The following is a 16,237-nucleotide window of genomic DNA, read 5'->3' as shown; positions in this document are numbered from 1 at the left end:
TATGGTGCACAGTAAAACTAAGGCTGCTCCAACCACAAAAGATTATAAAGAAAAAAAGCACAATATTAAGCAGTAGTTAATAATGTAGCAATGCTCATTAGACTATAAGCTTTTTTATTAACATGATAAAACTACCTTCTCATGCATGTTTGTCTTCATGTAGCAGTTATTGCATTATTGTATGTATTATATTAATATTAAAGTTAACTTATGTTCAGTTTTGGCTGTATCATCATCGCCACTAAACAATTCTCTTAAAGCAGTGGTTTGCAACCGTGGGTTCAAGACCCCATTAGGGATTATGGGATATATTTGAGAGGTCGTGAGATACATGGGATGGACGACTGTTCCTGCCACAAACCCACAATAAATAAATAACTCATTATTATGACTTCTAATTGTGGGTACAGTGATATTTAGGGGATTATGATAGAATTCATATTACAAGATAAATCAACACTTCTTATTAAGGACTTATCCAATAATAATAATAAGATAGTATTGCATAATTATTTGCCAGTTTTTTTTTTTTTTTTTAATTGGCAGTGTGTGGCTTCTGTAATATCAGGAAAGTAAAAGAGAAAGCAACAAATGTCTGCTCAGAATTTGATCTACTGTTTTGTATTTTTGTATTTTTGTATTTTTTTTTTTATCAATTATTAGATCATTTTGACTGTTAGATTATCAGTTCAAGACTATAAATTTAAACCTAAATCTGTAGATTCTGTTTTTGTAAATTGGGGATTACATTATTTACTAAGGATATTACATTTTATGGTTTCCTCATGGTTATTACTTTGATCATTTTGTATCAGGGAGCCTGGTTACTAATGTCATTGCAGTATACATTAACATATATATATATATATATATATATATATATATAATATCTTGCCTGTGATAGACACATCAACACACATCCACACATCATACCAGCCACTTGTCCCTGGCGAAGATGACAGTGTTGAGCATGGATTCATAGAAGAGACAGTAGCCCATCCACTCAGATATGATGATGTCAACCTTTTCAACAGGAAGCTCCACCTCCTCCACCTTGCCTTTAAAAATGGTGATAACTGAAACCACAATGTAAAAAAGCGTAATTACAAATCTGTTGACAATAAAATGTGTAAATTGTAATGCCTAAAAAGTATAAGTAATTGTGCCAGAAATGTTGAAAAGCAGCTAATAGTGACAAATGCATTGATTTACATTTTTACAATATGTGGTAAATAAGGCAGGTCTTCAATATTATTCAATGAAGGACATAACCACATCTGTAAACATGCAGTGTGACTGCACAATTGAAAGTAATGCAGAATATGCATACCATTCTAAACAAAACAAAACAGGTCTGTATTATATCACTGCGTGCTCTGACTAGTAGTTTTGTAAAGAAAGAATAACAAAAAGCAAGAAAAGAAACTCAGAGTGATTAAACCTCAGTTTGTACATAATGTGCTACCATGGCAGCCACGGGGTTCTTGTGGAAATCGCCCAGCTGGGTACCATAATGGAGGAGTGGATCTTTGCCCTGCCTGAGATGAGCTGACTTCAGCTTTGTATGGTCTGCTGTGGCAACACGTTGCTGTAGAGTTCCCCTGATGATGCAAGTGTCTGTCAGTATGACATGTGAACCCTGTTCCTCCAACTGGTGACTGCTCCCTGCTTAGTCACTGTCCAAAACTCAGCGTGAACACAGTGTTAACTCTTCTTTCAATTACTCGAGCATACTTGTTATTCATTGGTTTACAGATAGGATATTTGCTGACAGGGCGGTTTGTATAGGTCTTATTTTGTAGATGCACAGTCAGTAGCTTGGCAGGACATTTGTTTTCAACGTTGCAGCGGTGCTATGATAAAAAAAAAAAAAAAAAACTTGTGCTTTGAAGTTACATAAGTTGCAAGTAGTAGTAGCTATGAATACAAATGAGCGAGTGCACAGTGGATTGATAGCAGTTTCAGAATTTAAACACAATCCTATTTACAATCATTCAAACACCTAGAAAGCAGACCACATGTCCTCCTCTCCTCCGCCAGTCTTCGCTCCTTCATCTTCATTTGCTATCATGACTGTAACCTAGTTTACGCCACCCCTCGCTGAGAGTGATGTGCAGTGTCATCAGAACAGAGAGATGGGGAACAGCTGCAGCTCTTACTGCTGTCAAGATGGTTGGACTTGATGATCCTCTCGGAGTACTCTGATATACTGGAACATTCAATCTGGCAGAAAAAAAAGGGAAGCTGATTAGATGAAAAGCATCTTTACAGGGAGGTTGACAGGATTAACAACAACAATGTCCTCACTTCACCTCCAATGCAAAACAGTTTAGAAGTCACTGCTGAAAAACCTTTAAAAAAAAATGTTTTGTCATTACATGTGTACATTTTGTACATAAATATGATCCATAATGCAAATTTAGATACAAAGACAAAATCATAAAATAACACAATTGCAAAACTCAAAGATTTTGATGAACTAACATGATTATTTGAGTGCCTTTTCTATTGAGGACACCTATTTACATAATTCAAATCCTGATATTTTGTGACAAGAAAAAAGTTCTGCTCCACAAGAAATGTGTTTTAATTGAATGCCTCTGTGCCAGCAACAGCTGTGGTCAGGGATATTGTGTTTCAATGCTGTCTTTCCATCTGTTTATATGTACATATACTTATGCACATATGCCCCGTGCTTGTGAACAAAATATCTCAACAATGCCTTGAGGGAATTTCTGTGACACAAATGTTTTCTTGGCCCCAACAATGAAATCACAACACTTTGGGGGGGGGGGGGGGGGGGGGGGTCAAAAGTCAAGGTCAATGTGACCTCCACGTTTAATGTTTTTTTTTTTAGATTCTTTGCATCCATTTTTGAGGTATTGTCTGCTGTTGTGGCTACAACTTTGCAACCAATCAAAATTAACTGTATTGGCCAAATTCCTTTAAAGTCTTTACTACATATCTGAGTTTGGATAAAAATCAATGTTCATTGAATTTAAATTAGACTGGCTGACGGAGGCATACAATCACAAGGCAGTGATTCTAGTTTTGACTTGAAGGGATACATGGGAAAATAAGTTGACCTCTTTGAGCTCTGGATGGTTTCTTGAATACAACCACGTGACAAGTTTAGTGTGGTAAAACTTTGTAAACAACGTATCACCTATAACCTGTCATTGCTTAGTTGTAAGATGTCACTAGCCAAAAAGGTTGAAAAACACTTATCTATAACAACATAATTAATTTTAACAAGTCACATAAAAAGGAAATACTCACTCAATTACAACTCAAAATTGACCACAATCACATGTTAAAGACAAATGCATGATACTGTCTTTAGATACAGGGATTATTGTTTCGCCTGGATTAGTGGCTAACCCTTACAATCAGTTGAGGAGCCGTTTTACATTGCTCTACTTGCTCTTTATGGAACTAATCACAATTCTTTCATCTTTCAAAAAAAAAAAAAAGACAAATTCAGAATTAAGTCTTTATTTTGGAGTCATTGCTTCCGGATCCATCAGGCTCTCTCTGGGGTAAAACCCAAGATCATCTTTGCTTAGTATCTCTTTGTGGATGCCATCCACTCCACTCTTGAATAAAACACCCAGAGGCTTTCACCTGGTTAGCAAACCTGCAAGATTAGTTTCACTGATGGACCTTATCTCATGGCACCTCGCCACTGGAATATTTCTTTAACCCAAAATAAGATTAAAAAACTGTAATGTGGGCCGCTGGATCTTTGCCACTTTGCAGGAAGAGAGATCAAATGGCCAAACCGCTTTCAGTATTAGAAGGTATTTCGTTGAGGGATTTTTTTTTTTTCCCCGCTCTCTGCAGCGTCTGATATCAGTAAATAAGCTTTTATCACTCACACTATGTTTGTGACTTGTGTACCTGACAGCAGCCGGTAACTAGCAAGGGAGGTATTATCACCCGACATCATGCACTGAGGTTAATTTAGCGCTGCAGGAAGTGGCCCGGAGTCAAGCTGAAAATAGTGGATGGTAAAAGCACATAAAGGGATAGAATTTACAAGGTGACCAGCCTCTGCGAGAGTCACTGAAGCACTGCCAGAGCATCTTATTTTAAAGTAATTAAGGTGAAGATTAGTCACTGCTCGGCTGCGACTAGCCTTTCAGCCCCGATGGGACCTTCAACTTCTAGTTTCATTACTCTTTTGACATTTTAGATTCTTTTAAATTATCCTTAGCCTGCTGCTTTTTTCTTTTTCAATTCATCTCATCCTGAAATACCATCTCTGTCACGTTGCTTTTCTGAATCCTGAGCCCTTCACTGGACATATTTGGTACTTCCTGTTCTGCCTACAAATGCACAACTCACAAGTAATGTATTGCACTGCCACCCAAAACAGCATCAAAACATAATAAAGCTCCCACATTCACCAGACTAAACTCTGGACACTTCGAAGCAGCTCTCCAACAAAATAAAGACATAATTCAGCAGGAGACGTTTGTCAATATTCGCCTCTTACTGCATCGGGGAGTTTGAGAGTATAGATTTTCACCTGAGTGCGTGCACTCTGTTCCACTTGCCTGGGGACTCTTTTTTTTGTCAGAGGTGTGCAGACTTATTCATGCTACGAGAGATCCATCTGGTCATAATCAAGCAGAGGACTCTTGAATGAACTCTGGGAGCCCCGCATCGTAAAAAAGGCTAAGCCAGCCTGGGACCCTTCGAGGAGAGAGAAAGGCTGAAAAATAAAAGCACTTAGCCGGGTTTTGTACTGTCGCGGAACAATGAAGTCTTTGGGGGGCTTTTATTTGGGGGGGCAGAAAATATATAAGCAACATACCAGCTGAGAGTTTTTTTTTTTTTATAAAATATTTTATATTTATTTCTTCTTCTTTTATTGCAACATGGTGTAACATAGATACAGAAATGAAACCCTAGCCTCTACTTTCTTACTGCAGTCTTCAGTTTTGAGCAGGCATACAGGATGCAGGGACTTCACATTAGCGCAGCCTCCCTGGAGCCGCCCTATTCTCCACTGCCTATTAGTGGAGGAGTGGTCAGGAGGCTCACGCTGTCTCTTGTCCCATTAAACACTGGGCTGTACCAACCGCATAAACAAACAGTAGCTCATGTTGCGCGAGGTGTGTGCTTGTGTGTGCACTTGTAGGCGTACGTGTGCTCGTGTCACCGTGCTGTTGGGTGTGTGATAATAAGGCTGCTGATGCCAGCCCCCTAATCGCCATTGATTCCTCATCCCTTTCTGAACGTCGGTGAGGAGAGACAGCCATTAGCTGTGTGTCCGTCAGAGTCACGCTTCCATGGGAGCACTGAAGCCTCCAGGTGTATTGACAGATGGAACCCCTCCCTCCCCCAACACACACACACACACACACACACACACACACACACACACACATTGCCTCTAGCACCTCTCACTAGTGTCAGGAAGAGTCACTGTCACTGCAGACATCCCTGCAGGCTCCCGCTAGTCCTTTACTCCAGGAGACACGGCAAGAACAAGTTCCTAACTCCGCCAAGATGTCATGGCACTTCTCCCCTCTGTCTTAGCTGTCAAACTGTGACTTACACATCTGAAAGAAGTTCAGTAAGACAAACGCAAAAGTTGTGAATGTACCTGTCAAGGTTTTTCCCTTCCAATTTAACCAATTCCAGCCAGTTGTAATTTTAAAGAATTTAAAATCTTGCCCGAAAGCATTTTTCATCGCGAGGTCAGAAACTGAATTCAACAACAGCATAAACAAGCTTTGATGTACAGTGCTATTAAAATATTAACTATCAGACATTTAGCAGTTGCTTGCATCATAGTGTAGTCCTTTTCTTCATGTCAATAGCAGTTGCATTCAACTTTATTTTCTCACAGCATAAACTGGCCTAAATAGGTTCTCTCTTTTCTTTGTTGCATATTAGTAGATTAATTACATGCAAATTTGACATAGAAGTAAAATCATAATTAATTTTTTTCTCTGCTGTAAATTATTGTTTTTCAGGTTGCAGTCATCTCATCGATTTGCATCTAAATACCCGTCTGATTTCAAAAAACGTATAATACGGTTTGGTGTATGGTATAGACAGTGAACCATGAAGATAGAGGATCCAGACTCTTAATTACGTCTGCCCTCCTCTGCTGAATGAACACATTCAGTCTGGAGAGCCACAGCCTCATTAAAGAGCATTCACAGACAAATGTCACTGCCTTTCTTTACCAAGTCAAAGTCTGCCAAAAAAAACGGAGTATATTTGTTTCTATGCAGCTTTATTTATCAAAGACTGTCTTTTGTGTTTTAGCTCTAAGTGGGATGCAGTGAGGCATTTTGAAACCACAAGACCCTGTGACTCGTGAGAATGAGACACAAAATGATTTATTGAGCCCCGGTCCAATGTTTGATCAGACTCTGTCCATGTACTTTGTTAGCAGCCATCTGCACCTGCCTGATACATTTTAGACCACCGCTTATGCCCTATTCTGTGATCATTGGACCCTGATATACCTGCATGCAGGTCTAGTTTATCTTGGCTCTCTCCAATAACATGCAGGGCAGGTAGCATACACTTGGCAGATGTGAACAGATGTGGGCTTGTGCACTACATTTTCTGCCTCTGGTTTTATTTTAAGTGTTGTTAAGAGCTGGATTGAGTAAAACACAAATAATTTACTGTACTTCTTGGTGTTTATTTGATATCCCAGATACTGGTTTCCTATTGGCAAGCTCTCATTTATTGGGGCCATGAAAAGTACAATCCATCTGCAAATAACATTAACCTTAAAAATCTTTTGCATCTGCTCCAGATTTTGTTTGTTTGTTTGCGCGCGTGTGTGTGTGTGTGTGTGTGTGTGTGTGTGTGTGTGTGTGTGTGTGTGTGAATTTGTTTTCTGTTAGCGAAAAAGTGTTCATCTTTAACAATATTTCACTTCCATTTTGATTCCAATCATTTAGTAATAAGGTACAAATGGTATGAAATGTGGGCTTTGTGTTATATGGCTCCAACAAAGTGTCTTTTATGAATACTCTCTGGATCCAAAATTGAGGCTATCGCTTTTCTTCCGTCTTTAATGAGGTCCACATGATAAAGTAATGTTCTTGTTGGCCCACAGCCCGGTTCTTCCACCTTCCAGACTCAAATCTCACATCAAGCTGCATGAGCTTCAGGTATGATGAAGGTACGGGGCTTTACAGCTAAAACTGAGACGCTCTCGAGTTAAAAGTGAACTAAATCCCTAAAATCTTAGCTCCATTTTTGTGGATACAACTCTGCCAGATGGACAGCAGGAACACAAATGTAAAGTACAAAAAAACAGAATGATGGGGAGCGGGAGACAGAAGCTGAGTGAGGCAGCAAACAAACACAAGACACAAGACAAAGTCACACAGACAAACACACAAACGCGTCTCTGGGCAATTCCAAGTTAATCACTCCTCCCCTGAAGCACATATACTCAGTCTGGAGCCACCGTACAAAAATACGTTCCACGTGGTTATCCCAGGCTTGTGTTGTGCATGCGGCACGTATTCTGAGACATGCTCTGACTGCAAATTACCTCCGCTCTAGTGCGCAATAAAAGTAAGAGCTCTCGAATCAAAGAGAGCTCAGCCGGTCGACCTGCCTGAGAGGCAGCACACTTTTATCACCTGCGTGTCAGGCAAGATATTCCTCAAAGATTACGGGGAATCTGACGAAAAAGGTTAAACTGTACTTTGTGTTGTGACACACACACACACACACACACACACAGAAGCAGACGTACATGTGCAGAAAGCACACGGTGTGAGCAGCTTGTGAAGGCGGGCTTCACAGCGATTCGACCCTTGGGTCTGCATGACCGCACTCCACGGAAGGGAAACGCGTCTTACCCCGTACACGTGCTTTGCCCCCGCTCTGGCCGCGAACATGGACAGGATCCCGGTCCCGCTTCCAACGTCCAGCACTATTTTGTCCTTGAAGACGTGCTTGTTGTGGTACATGGCGTTCCTGTAGGTGAGCGTCCTCACTTCGTCCTTCAGCATTTCCTGGTTCAGGATATGATAAATACTATCAGGATGGTGTTGACACGGCTAACCCCTGCGGAGAGTGGCAATTTGTTTTGTTAAATTAAAAAACACTAGCTGGACATTGGGGGTTTAGATTTGCTGCGTTATCTGCAGTGAAGCTGTGACAAATAATACACAGCGTTCACCTAATCTTACTCTGTTTCCTTCAGCCGTGTGGTTCTACACTCATATCCAGAGTTGGTGTCTGTGAATAAGCCCAGTGAGCCGGTGGGATCAGCCTGTCTGCATTTCTTGCCTATCTCTGTTTCTCACACAAGTGTGCGTGCATGTGAGTGTGAAGAATATTTCTGAAATGACAAAAATACACCTGATCTACATTTCTAAAATATATATTTTTTTTAAAATGTATCTCGCAGGTCGCACGAGGAACATGCTCCTTTTACACAGCCGCTAATACATCCTGCCTCCACTCTCTAGAATGCAGCTGAACTCAGAGGAAAGAGGTTACCACATGGAAAAATACAAAAATATCAGCTTGAATAATGGAAATCGGAGATTCATCATAATGGCAGAAAGTAAGAATTTTAATATGTGTAATTCTGGCTCATTGTTGAGCAAAGATCGGAAACCTTTTATAAGTTTTAAAATTGCCTCAGTCCCTCGCTATTCTACATGAACTGCAGACTGTGTGTAGAGCGTCCCAGGCAGAAACGTCTCCCAGGGAGGCTTCAGATCTCATGTCCTTTGAGGGGATTGGCTGACTGTAACCCCCGCCATGGGCTAAACCATCGATGACAGAAAACTCTTGGTTTAGAGGTTGTTGGAGCAGTTGAGAGCAGGAGGATGAGCTACTTGGGAGGCTCACTTCAGGGAAAAAGTCACACACAATTATCACTGAGGTACCTTGCCAACAGACATTCTAGTAGTCCAAGACAATTAGGTCTAAAAGAGAAAAGGAGGGAAACCAGCATCAACAGAGGCCTTCTCAGATTTTTTTTTGTTTTGTTCCAATTTCAACTCAATTTAACAATTACAAATTGGATTATAACTCCTTCAAATGGAAATTTACAAACTAAGACTTCCTTCTGTAATTTAGAAATTTGACCTACAAATTATGGTGATATTTATAACTACAGACTTGATTGGTGTGCAGTCGCAGCCACTCTGCTAGAGTTACGCAGAGAAACTACACAAGTCAGACAGGAAGTTCAGTTGAATTTGTATGAAAGGCATTTATGTGTTTCTTATTTCCTAGTTTAGTTTTAATGCAATAAACTTCCTCACATAGTATTCCTCATTTTGTATTATAGTGTTCATTGCTTGACATTTGACACCTGACAACAGTATATTGTAAATGTACGGCAATGTTTATACCGTAAAGGCTATCATATACACCATATACATACCATTATGGTATGTTTTGTATATATTTGTGAATTTACACTGTTGCAAAATTCGCAGTTGTATTTGGAGCTGTGATTACCATCATCTGATAAACAGTGTTAGTATAAACTGCAAGCAGCGCAACAGCCCATGTTGAGCTTATATTCAACGAGCTTGAAATACAGGAAAGTGCATATTAGATTTTTAGTCCCTAAAATTCCCTATTATATTAAACTAATTTGTTAAAAATTAATATCGTGTATAACTGATTTAGTCACATTTGTTTAATTGTAATAACAATAGTATCTTAATACGGACATACAGGCGTACCTCATGAATACCAAAGTGGGCGTACGAGTCAAAGTAGTAGTCTCGTGAGGTCATCTCGTCTGGATTAAGGAACTTGGACATCTTGCCCCGCCCCGTACAGCTCGGCAGGTTGGCAGCGTGGGGCGTGTGCGGCGGGACAGGAGGTCGCGAGGCGGGCTGGATAGAAGGCACAGGCTTGGGCAACCGGGTGGGCTGTGCCGACTGCGATGGAATTATGCGGATCGGCTGTGGTTGCGACTGTGGTTGCTAGAAAGAGAAGAGACACGATTCACTGAAGCTGATGACTCTGAGCTTTTGCCGGTCGTGCCTCTCGGCTCATGTGCCAAGTAGCCGTCTGGCGAGGTCACAGAGTGCAGTGAGCCCGCTGAGTGTGGAGAATACACGCATCACTGACATGAAGTCAGCATGTCTGTCAGCAGAAGGCAGAGATGGCAAGAAAGCTCCGTTGTGCACAGACGGTACACCCACAATGCCCTGATTATCACCTTTAAGGCCTGTTGGGAAGGTCTAGCCGCGGAGTGTGTGTGTTAGTGTGTGAGAGGGAGAGAGATGGAGGTAAACAGACATCCTGCATCTCAGCATCGAGCCAGTAACCCACTCTGGTGTTTGTTCTCGTTCCAACTTTCAGGCATCTAAAAATAAATGGTCAAATTAATTGGCAAGGTAGACAAAAATAGGTGGTGTTTTTTACACAACCAATGGCGGTGCTTCACTATTACAATAAAACACATTCATGTTGTATCTGAGTAAAAAAAGCAAAGAGGAAAAATAATACTGAAATACTTATAATATTGCCTATTGTAACTGCATTTATCCAGTCTCATCTTTGCAGCACTTTCGGTGTCATTTTACCGTTTGAATTTAGAACATTTCTTGCATATTTTATTTATGCTACTGAAACTTGCAGATCTGCTCTTAGAAAAAAATAACTTCTCCATGCTGGGTTCAGGTTAAGGGCAGAGATTTCTTGCAATAGCATCCTGTAGGAAGCCCAACTATAGCTCCTATACCAGCTGACAGAAGTCAGTCTTATATAACTCTATAATGATGATGTTATTTTCAAGTATTTTTACCTAATTATCTTAATATAAGTCTATTTAAAAAATAATAAATCAGTCATCCATGCTTACCTTCAAACCTTTCATTGATATACAATAGGTGACACCCAGGAATCCTGCCAAAGTGTGTAATACACCCACCAGTCCATAAGGGGACAGCGTGTCAGGGTCTTGTGGTTTAGGCCAACAAAAACATGTGGACACACGTGATTAGGGTTAGGGTAAAAAAAACAACAACACGTGATTAGGGTTAAGGTAAAAAAAAAACAACAACACGTGATTAGGGTTAAGGTAAAAAAAAAAAAACAACAACACGTGATTAGGGTTAGGGTAAAAAAACAACAACAACATGTGGTTAGGGTAATGTACCAAAAGTAAAATTGCATCAAAGGAATCCACGCTGACAACTCCCGGACTTGAACCCCGGTTTCTTGCACGGTCCACGAATCAGACTATCTGCCACCCCATCAATCTCCTTCACAAAATTTGTACTCTGTTGCGTAACATTTGTCATACAAACCTTTGTCACATGACCTGTCTCGGGTTACAGCCGTCTTCTACTCACACTTAGGTGACGTCAAGCGTCACACAGACACGCTACTGGACTTGCGGGTGAATTACACACCGTGATACTGGGTAGCAAATTAGATAAAGAGGACTTGAAGTGGGATTTCTGTTTTTTTTTTTTTTCTTGGTTGAATGAGTTGCCTCGTCTTCACTCTTATTCTCCTGCTTGTATCTTTCCCTTTAAAATGGCCATCATACAATATTTATCTCTGCACTCCCTTTGCCTGTTGGGCTTCAAAGGAACAGACTGGGACATAGTGACCAAGAAAAATAACAAGTCTTTATTCAGGCACAACATGGTGCATTCACAGTGAAGTGGACCTCAGCTAAATACCAGGTGTTCACTAATGACGCACGCTAGAAGCCATGCTTTTGCTGTAGCTCTGGGAATTGCAGTGCTATATAGTCTATCAGTCCACTGCTTTGGTCCAGACTGAAACGATTTGGTAATTAATGTATGAAGTGTTATGAAAATTCTGTCCCGATGTTCATGATGCCCAGAGGATGAATCTTTTTGACTTTGATTACCCCCCTTCTTCTTAAGTGACGCCATGAAGCATCTGAGGAAGCAATGAGACGTTTCACCTTGAGATGAGGTGAAACAACTCTTGAATGTCCTGCTGTAAAATGAAGTGCGTACATTTGTGTCCTCTGGATGATTTGCTGTCACTTTGGTGATCGATCCCCTGACTCCTCTACTTACGTCATCATCAGGTCAAAATCTTAATGTGTCACTAATCAAATACCTGACAAGCTAATGACATCCCTATCAGCTTCAATTGTATATGCTCGTAAAAGTCAGCATGCAAAAATTTTAAAATAAAAGAAATGTTTAAAGACTATTCAAAGTAAAAGTTGAGTCTTCTAATTAGATTTAATGTTTTAGTTAATTAAAGACTAATAAACAAGATAATCAGTGGAAAAAAATACAAAAATGCTTCTTTTTAGCATGACAGTAGGAGTCGGTGCCGTTTCTGTTTGCTTCAGAGGGTTTTGATTGATTATATAAACGATCACATACTTAATGAAGTTCGACTTGTAATTAAAACGCGAAGACCAACTATTGAACTTGATTCTTAATCCTTTCAGCTCTGATGTTGATCTGAAGTGGAAACCCTTCAGTTGAGTGCAGCCTCTTACCCTGCTGTTTGGGGAAAGGATTTTCTTACATGTTAATCATTTGGATCACCAAAGAGACTTTCCACTGACCTAAAGTTACGCTGTGGTCAGCAAAAAGGTGCGTGCCGCCGCAGGTGTAAAGACTCCAGATTAGATCTTGGCCTCTTTTCACTACAGCAAAGGCCACAAAAGCAGGATTTGATAAACAGCTGGCTCCGAGCCAATGCTGAGAGACTCAATGATTACAAGACGGCGACACAGAAGAGGTGATTTAAAGTTTTCAGGTTTGTGAAAGTGCTTAAAGTTGCAATGCAGAAAAAGGAAACTTTGGAAGTGTGGTGCAGTCAGAGCAGAGCAGCTGCAGTGAGTGTAACTGAGATGCCCTGACACAGGAAAGAGAGGGTGAGAAACGCGTCCTTGCCTTTGACCCTCAAAACAGATAAACACATTCAGGATTCTATTTCAGATTGGATCCTCACGGCTACACCGAGGTGAGACTTGTTATTTGAGAAGGACATTCACTTGCTTCTTGTGTTACAAATGAGAGGGCAAACCCAGTCACTTTGTACCTGTTGGACTGAAGTTGACCACTGGGTGTATACTGGTACTCCTGAAGTCAGTGGTAAAGTCAGTAGGTGGGTTTTTGGGTAAAGTTTTTTATATATTAAAGAAAAAAATGTTGATGCAGTATGGTTTATTGCATACCCTAAAATGTTCACCAAAAGAATCAACCCGGTATCAAGACAAAGCTTGAAATTGACACACCTGTCCACCACAGCAAAACCTTAGAAAGCCACGCGTTGGGCTGTGTGGGCGTGCTAGTTACACGTTTTCCTGGAGTGGATGGAAATCAAACCTGCTGCATGCTTTGAGACATGTGATTTACAGGAAAATAAAAGTTAGCACAAAAATACACAGTTGGGGAGAGGAAATAACCACTCGGTCGGGGTTAGTGACAAACAACATGGTTGGGGTGAGGAAAAAAACGACGTTGTCACCTCCTGGATGCAAACCTCATCAACCCGCATAGCAGCCTGCAAATAAAACCACCAAGCCAAAAAAAATATTTTGTGCTTGGTCTCAATGCCTCTGTTGCGTGACCTTGGTCACGTGATGCTTCGCCACGTGACATTTACATGCCCAAAGCGTCGCTATCTCATGTTTTGGTGTAGTGGGCGAGTATGTCTTTTTTATGCTTTGCCATGATGCTGGGTTGAAATAACAGTGTGATTCAAGGGCGGTTTATCACACTGGTAAGCAAATCTGTATCGTCATCCATCATTTCATGGAGAAAAAAAAGTCTCGCTGTCAGGAAAGAGAATCCCTTCGGTCTCCTGCCATTATACCACTTATGGGTGCCTCTGACAACACAAACACTCCAACGCAGCAGAAAGCATCAGCGGAATGGAAAGATCCATCTCAATGTAATGTCTCACTTGCCTTCTGCCCTGAGACATAACGCCTATTGGTACAATGTTGTGAGTCTGAGGATGGCTTCTTCTGCGAACTTGCTTTCACGGCGCTTTTTGTGATGAATAATGCATAAGGAAGCGACATGAGTTTGTCTCTACAACTTCACAGGAGGGTTCGGATCTCTTAACCATCACCCCGAGATGAAGCACTTCTGCATCTCACTGTGAATACAGATGTGGCACACAACTCAGTAAAACACAGGGCCCGTGTTGTGCGGTGCGAAATTTATAGAACCAAAAAAAAAAGAGCCACAGTTTGAATTCTGCATTTGAAGAAATTACATAAAGAGTGTGTGTGTGTGTGTGTGTGTGTGTGTGTGTGTGCGTGTGTGGATTTAGTTAAACGTGGCTGAGTCATGACATCTTCAGCTCACCCTACTTTCTGCAACAACCGCTGCAAGCATCAAGTCTCAGCATTCTCCGCTTCGCCTGCAAGGTGCTGCAGTACCTTGGACAGCGCAAGTACAATTCAGAGTGCAGCAGCAGCAGCAGCAGCAGCAGCACGCTGTCCCGTTCACTCTCACGTCGCCCGCGGCACACTGAAACTTATCATTTTAATACAAAGAGCTTCAAAGGCATTTAGATGATTTTAGGACATCGTCATCTTATCAGGGGATGGTTTGAATGCAGATCAGATTCTTCTTGTTAGATGCCCTCTCTTAAAGTGAAATTAAAAAAAAAAAAATCTGCATCCTCCTCCTCACAATACAAGCTTTGCAGTGCATCCTAACCTTGGCTACACGCATTTCTTTCCCATTTTAATGAGACTTTTCCAACCCGGTGTTGCAAATACTCCTCTGACCGGCGCCAGCTCTGCACGAGATGCCCGTTTTATCGGAGGGTACACCTCCTTGCAAAGAGAAAGAGAGTCACAGATCACCGTCTCACTCTCCGGACAGTCGGCATCCTGAAACGTGTCTGAGATGTAACTTCTCCTACAGCTAGAGACACTTGCTGCAGGGCGCATTTAGGACAGATTCCGAAAACCTATAAGCGCTCTTATTAATGTTAAAATAAAAAAATAAAAATCAAAGGTGTCACACACTTACCTCAATGCTCTCAGACTCCGCCATTTTTCTCCTGAGGAGGATGCAGCGGGACGAGTGCCTAATTCCCATAAGAGCCAGCAAAAATGTGCACTTACAATTAAATAGAAGCAAAAGAGAAAGCAACGTGTGCTTGGCGATTTTTTTTTTTTTTTTTTTTCCCCCGACACCTTTCAGTTCTTTACCGTGAAATAATTGTCATTCACATCCCAAAACTGCGGTATTCTTTGAAGAATTCTAAGACTGCGAAAAGACACAAAACTACACGAGGTCCCAAAAGCATTGCAGCGGGTGTTGCCACACAGTGTGGTGGATTCCACGGTCCAAAAGTTTGCAGTCCGCCGGTGTGTTTTCCTGGAGAGCATGACAGGCATCATTTGGCATCATCTGATATAAAATAGATATAAATGCAACATCCTGTCCCCCGTGACCCGGCCAGCGCAAAAAGGAATCTCAGACGACTGCAGCAGTGAAAGCAGCAGATTGTCATTAAATCAATGTTTAAGCTGCAGTTTGATTGATTCCTCTACCGCAATATTGTTTCTAAAAATAGTAACGCAGCCGCTGCTGCCTCGCGGAGTGGAAAGACTTGCCGCCGAGTGCACGCACGGAAATCTGATGACTCTTAAAACGTGCCGACGAATGTCTTATTTGCACATGCCACCGTTAATGCCATCATGTATGTCGCAATGGAACTCCTCTGCTATAAAAGTCGGTTCATTCGCTCTCCACCTGCGCAAAGTGCAGAAAGTTGGAGTTGCCTCACTCTCTGTTGAAAGGCGAGGATGTCCTCTTTGTCCAGGTTGCACACGCGCACGCACACGCACACACACACGCGCGCACACACACACACACACACACACACACACGGTGAGAGAGAAAGAGAAAGAGAGAGAGAGAGAGAGAGAGAGAGAGTGTGTGAGGAAGTGACCACTCCTGTCTCACTGACCGGAGGGGTAATAGCTATCAGAGCTGGCTGCTGTTTGCATGCCCATTATATGCTTCACCTGCTCTGCCCACTTAAGGGATGAACCAGGAAAAAAACAGTAGTACACACACACACACACACACACACACACACACACACACACACACACACACACACACACACACACACACACACACACACTCCCCCTTGATATCTCTGTCTTCCCCTGTATACCTCTGACGGAAAAAAGTATTTGTTGTCCCTTATAATCTCCTATACTCCTGTACTATATGGTGTTTGCATTTTTTTTTTTTTTACTTGAATGATCTCTTGTTATAGTAATGAC

At 41.4% G+C, this 16,237-nt stretch overlaps 1 protein-coding gene across 1 annotated transcript in view; it reads right to left on the bottom strand.

Moving 5' to 3' along the window:
* The window catches only part of LOC138205893 (protein arginine N-methyltransferase 8-B), a 29,776-nt gene extending 13,929 nt beyond the window's left edge, over positions 1-15,847 (bottom strand). The window contains exons 1-5 of the mRNA XM_069162248.1: positions 14,967-15,847; positions 9,702-9,947; positions 7,851-8,006; positions 2,160-2,223; positions 934-1,076 (exon numbers count right to left, since the gene is read on the bottom strand). Of these exons, the coding sequence (XP_069018349.1) occupies positions 934-1,076; positions 2,160-2,223; positions 7,851-8,006; positions 9,702-9,947; positions 14,967-15,035 (678 nt within the window). The 5' untranslated portion in view covers positions 15,036-15,847. The remainder of the gene's footprint in view (positions 1-933; positions 1,077-2,159; positions 2,224-7,850; positions 8,007-9,701; positions 9,948-14,966) is intronic.
* Positions 15,848-16,237: the final 390 nt, after the last annotated feature.

This window comes from Embiotoca jacksoni, unplaced genomic scaffold, assembly GCF_022577435.1.
Source record: "Embiotoca jacksoni isolate LCO1_2020_lvr unplaced genomic scaffold, fEmbJac1.0.p SCAF_3, whole genome shotgun sequence".
Taxonomy (NCBI): Eukaryota; Metazoa; Chordata; class Actinopteri; family Embiotocidae; genus Embiotoca; species Embiotoca jacksoni.
Note: the sequence above shows the minus strand (reverse complement) of the source record. Positions and strands in the feature narration are given on the sequence as shown.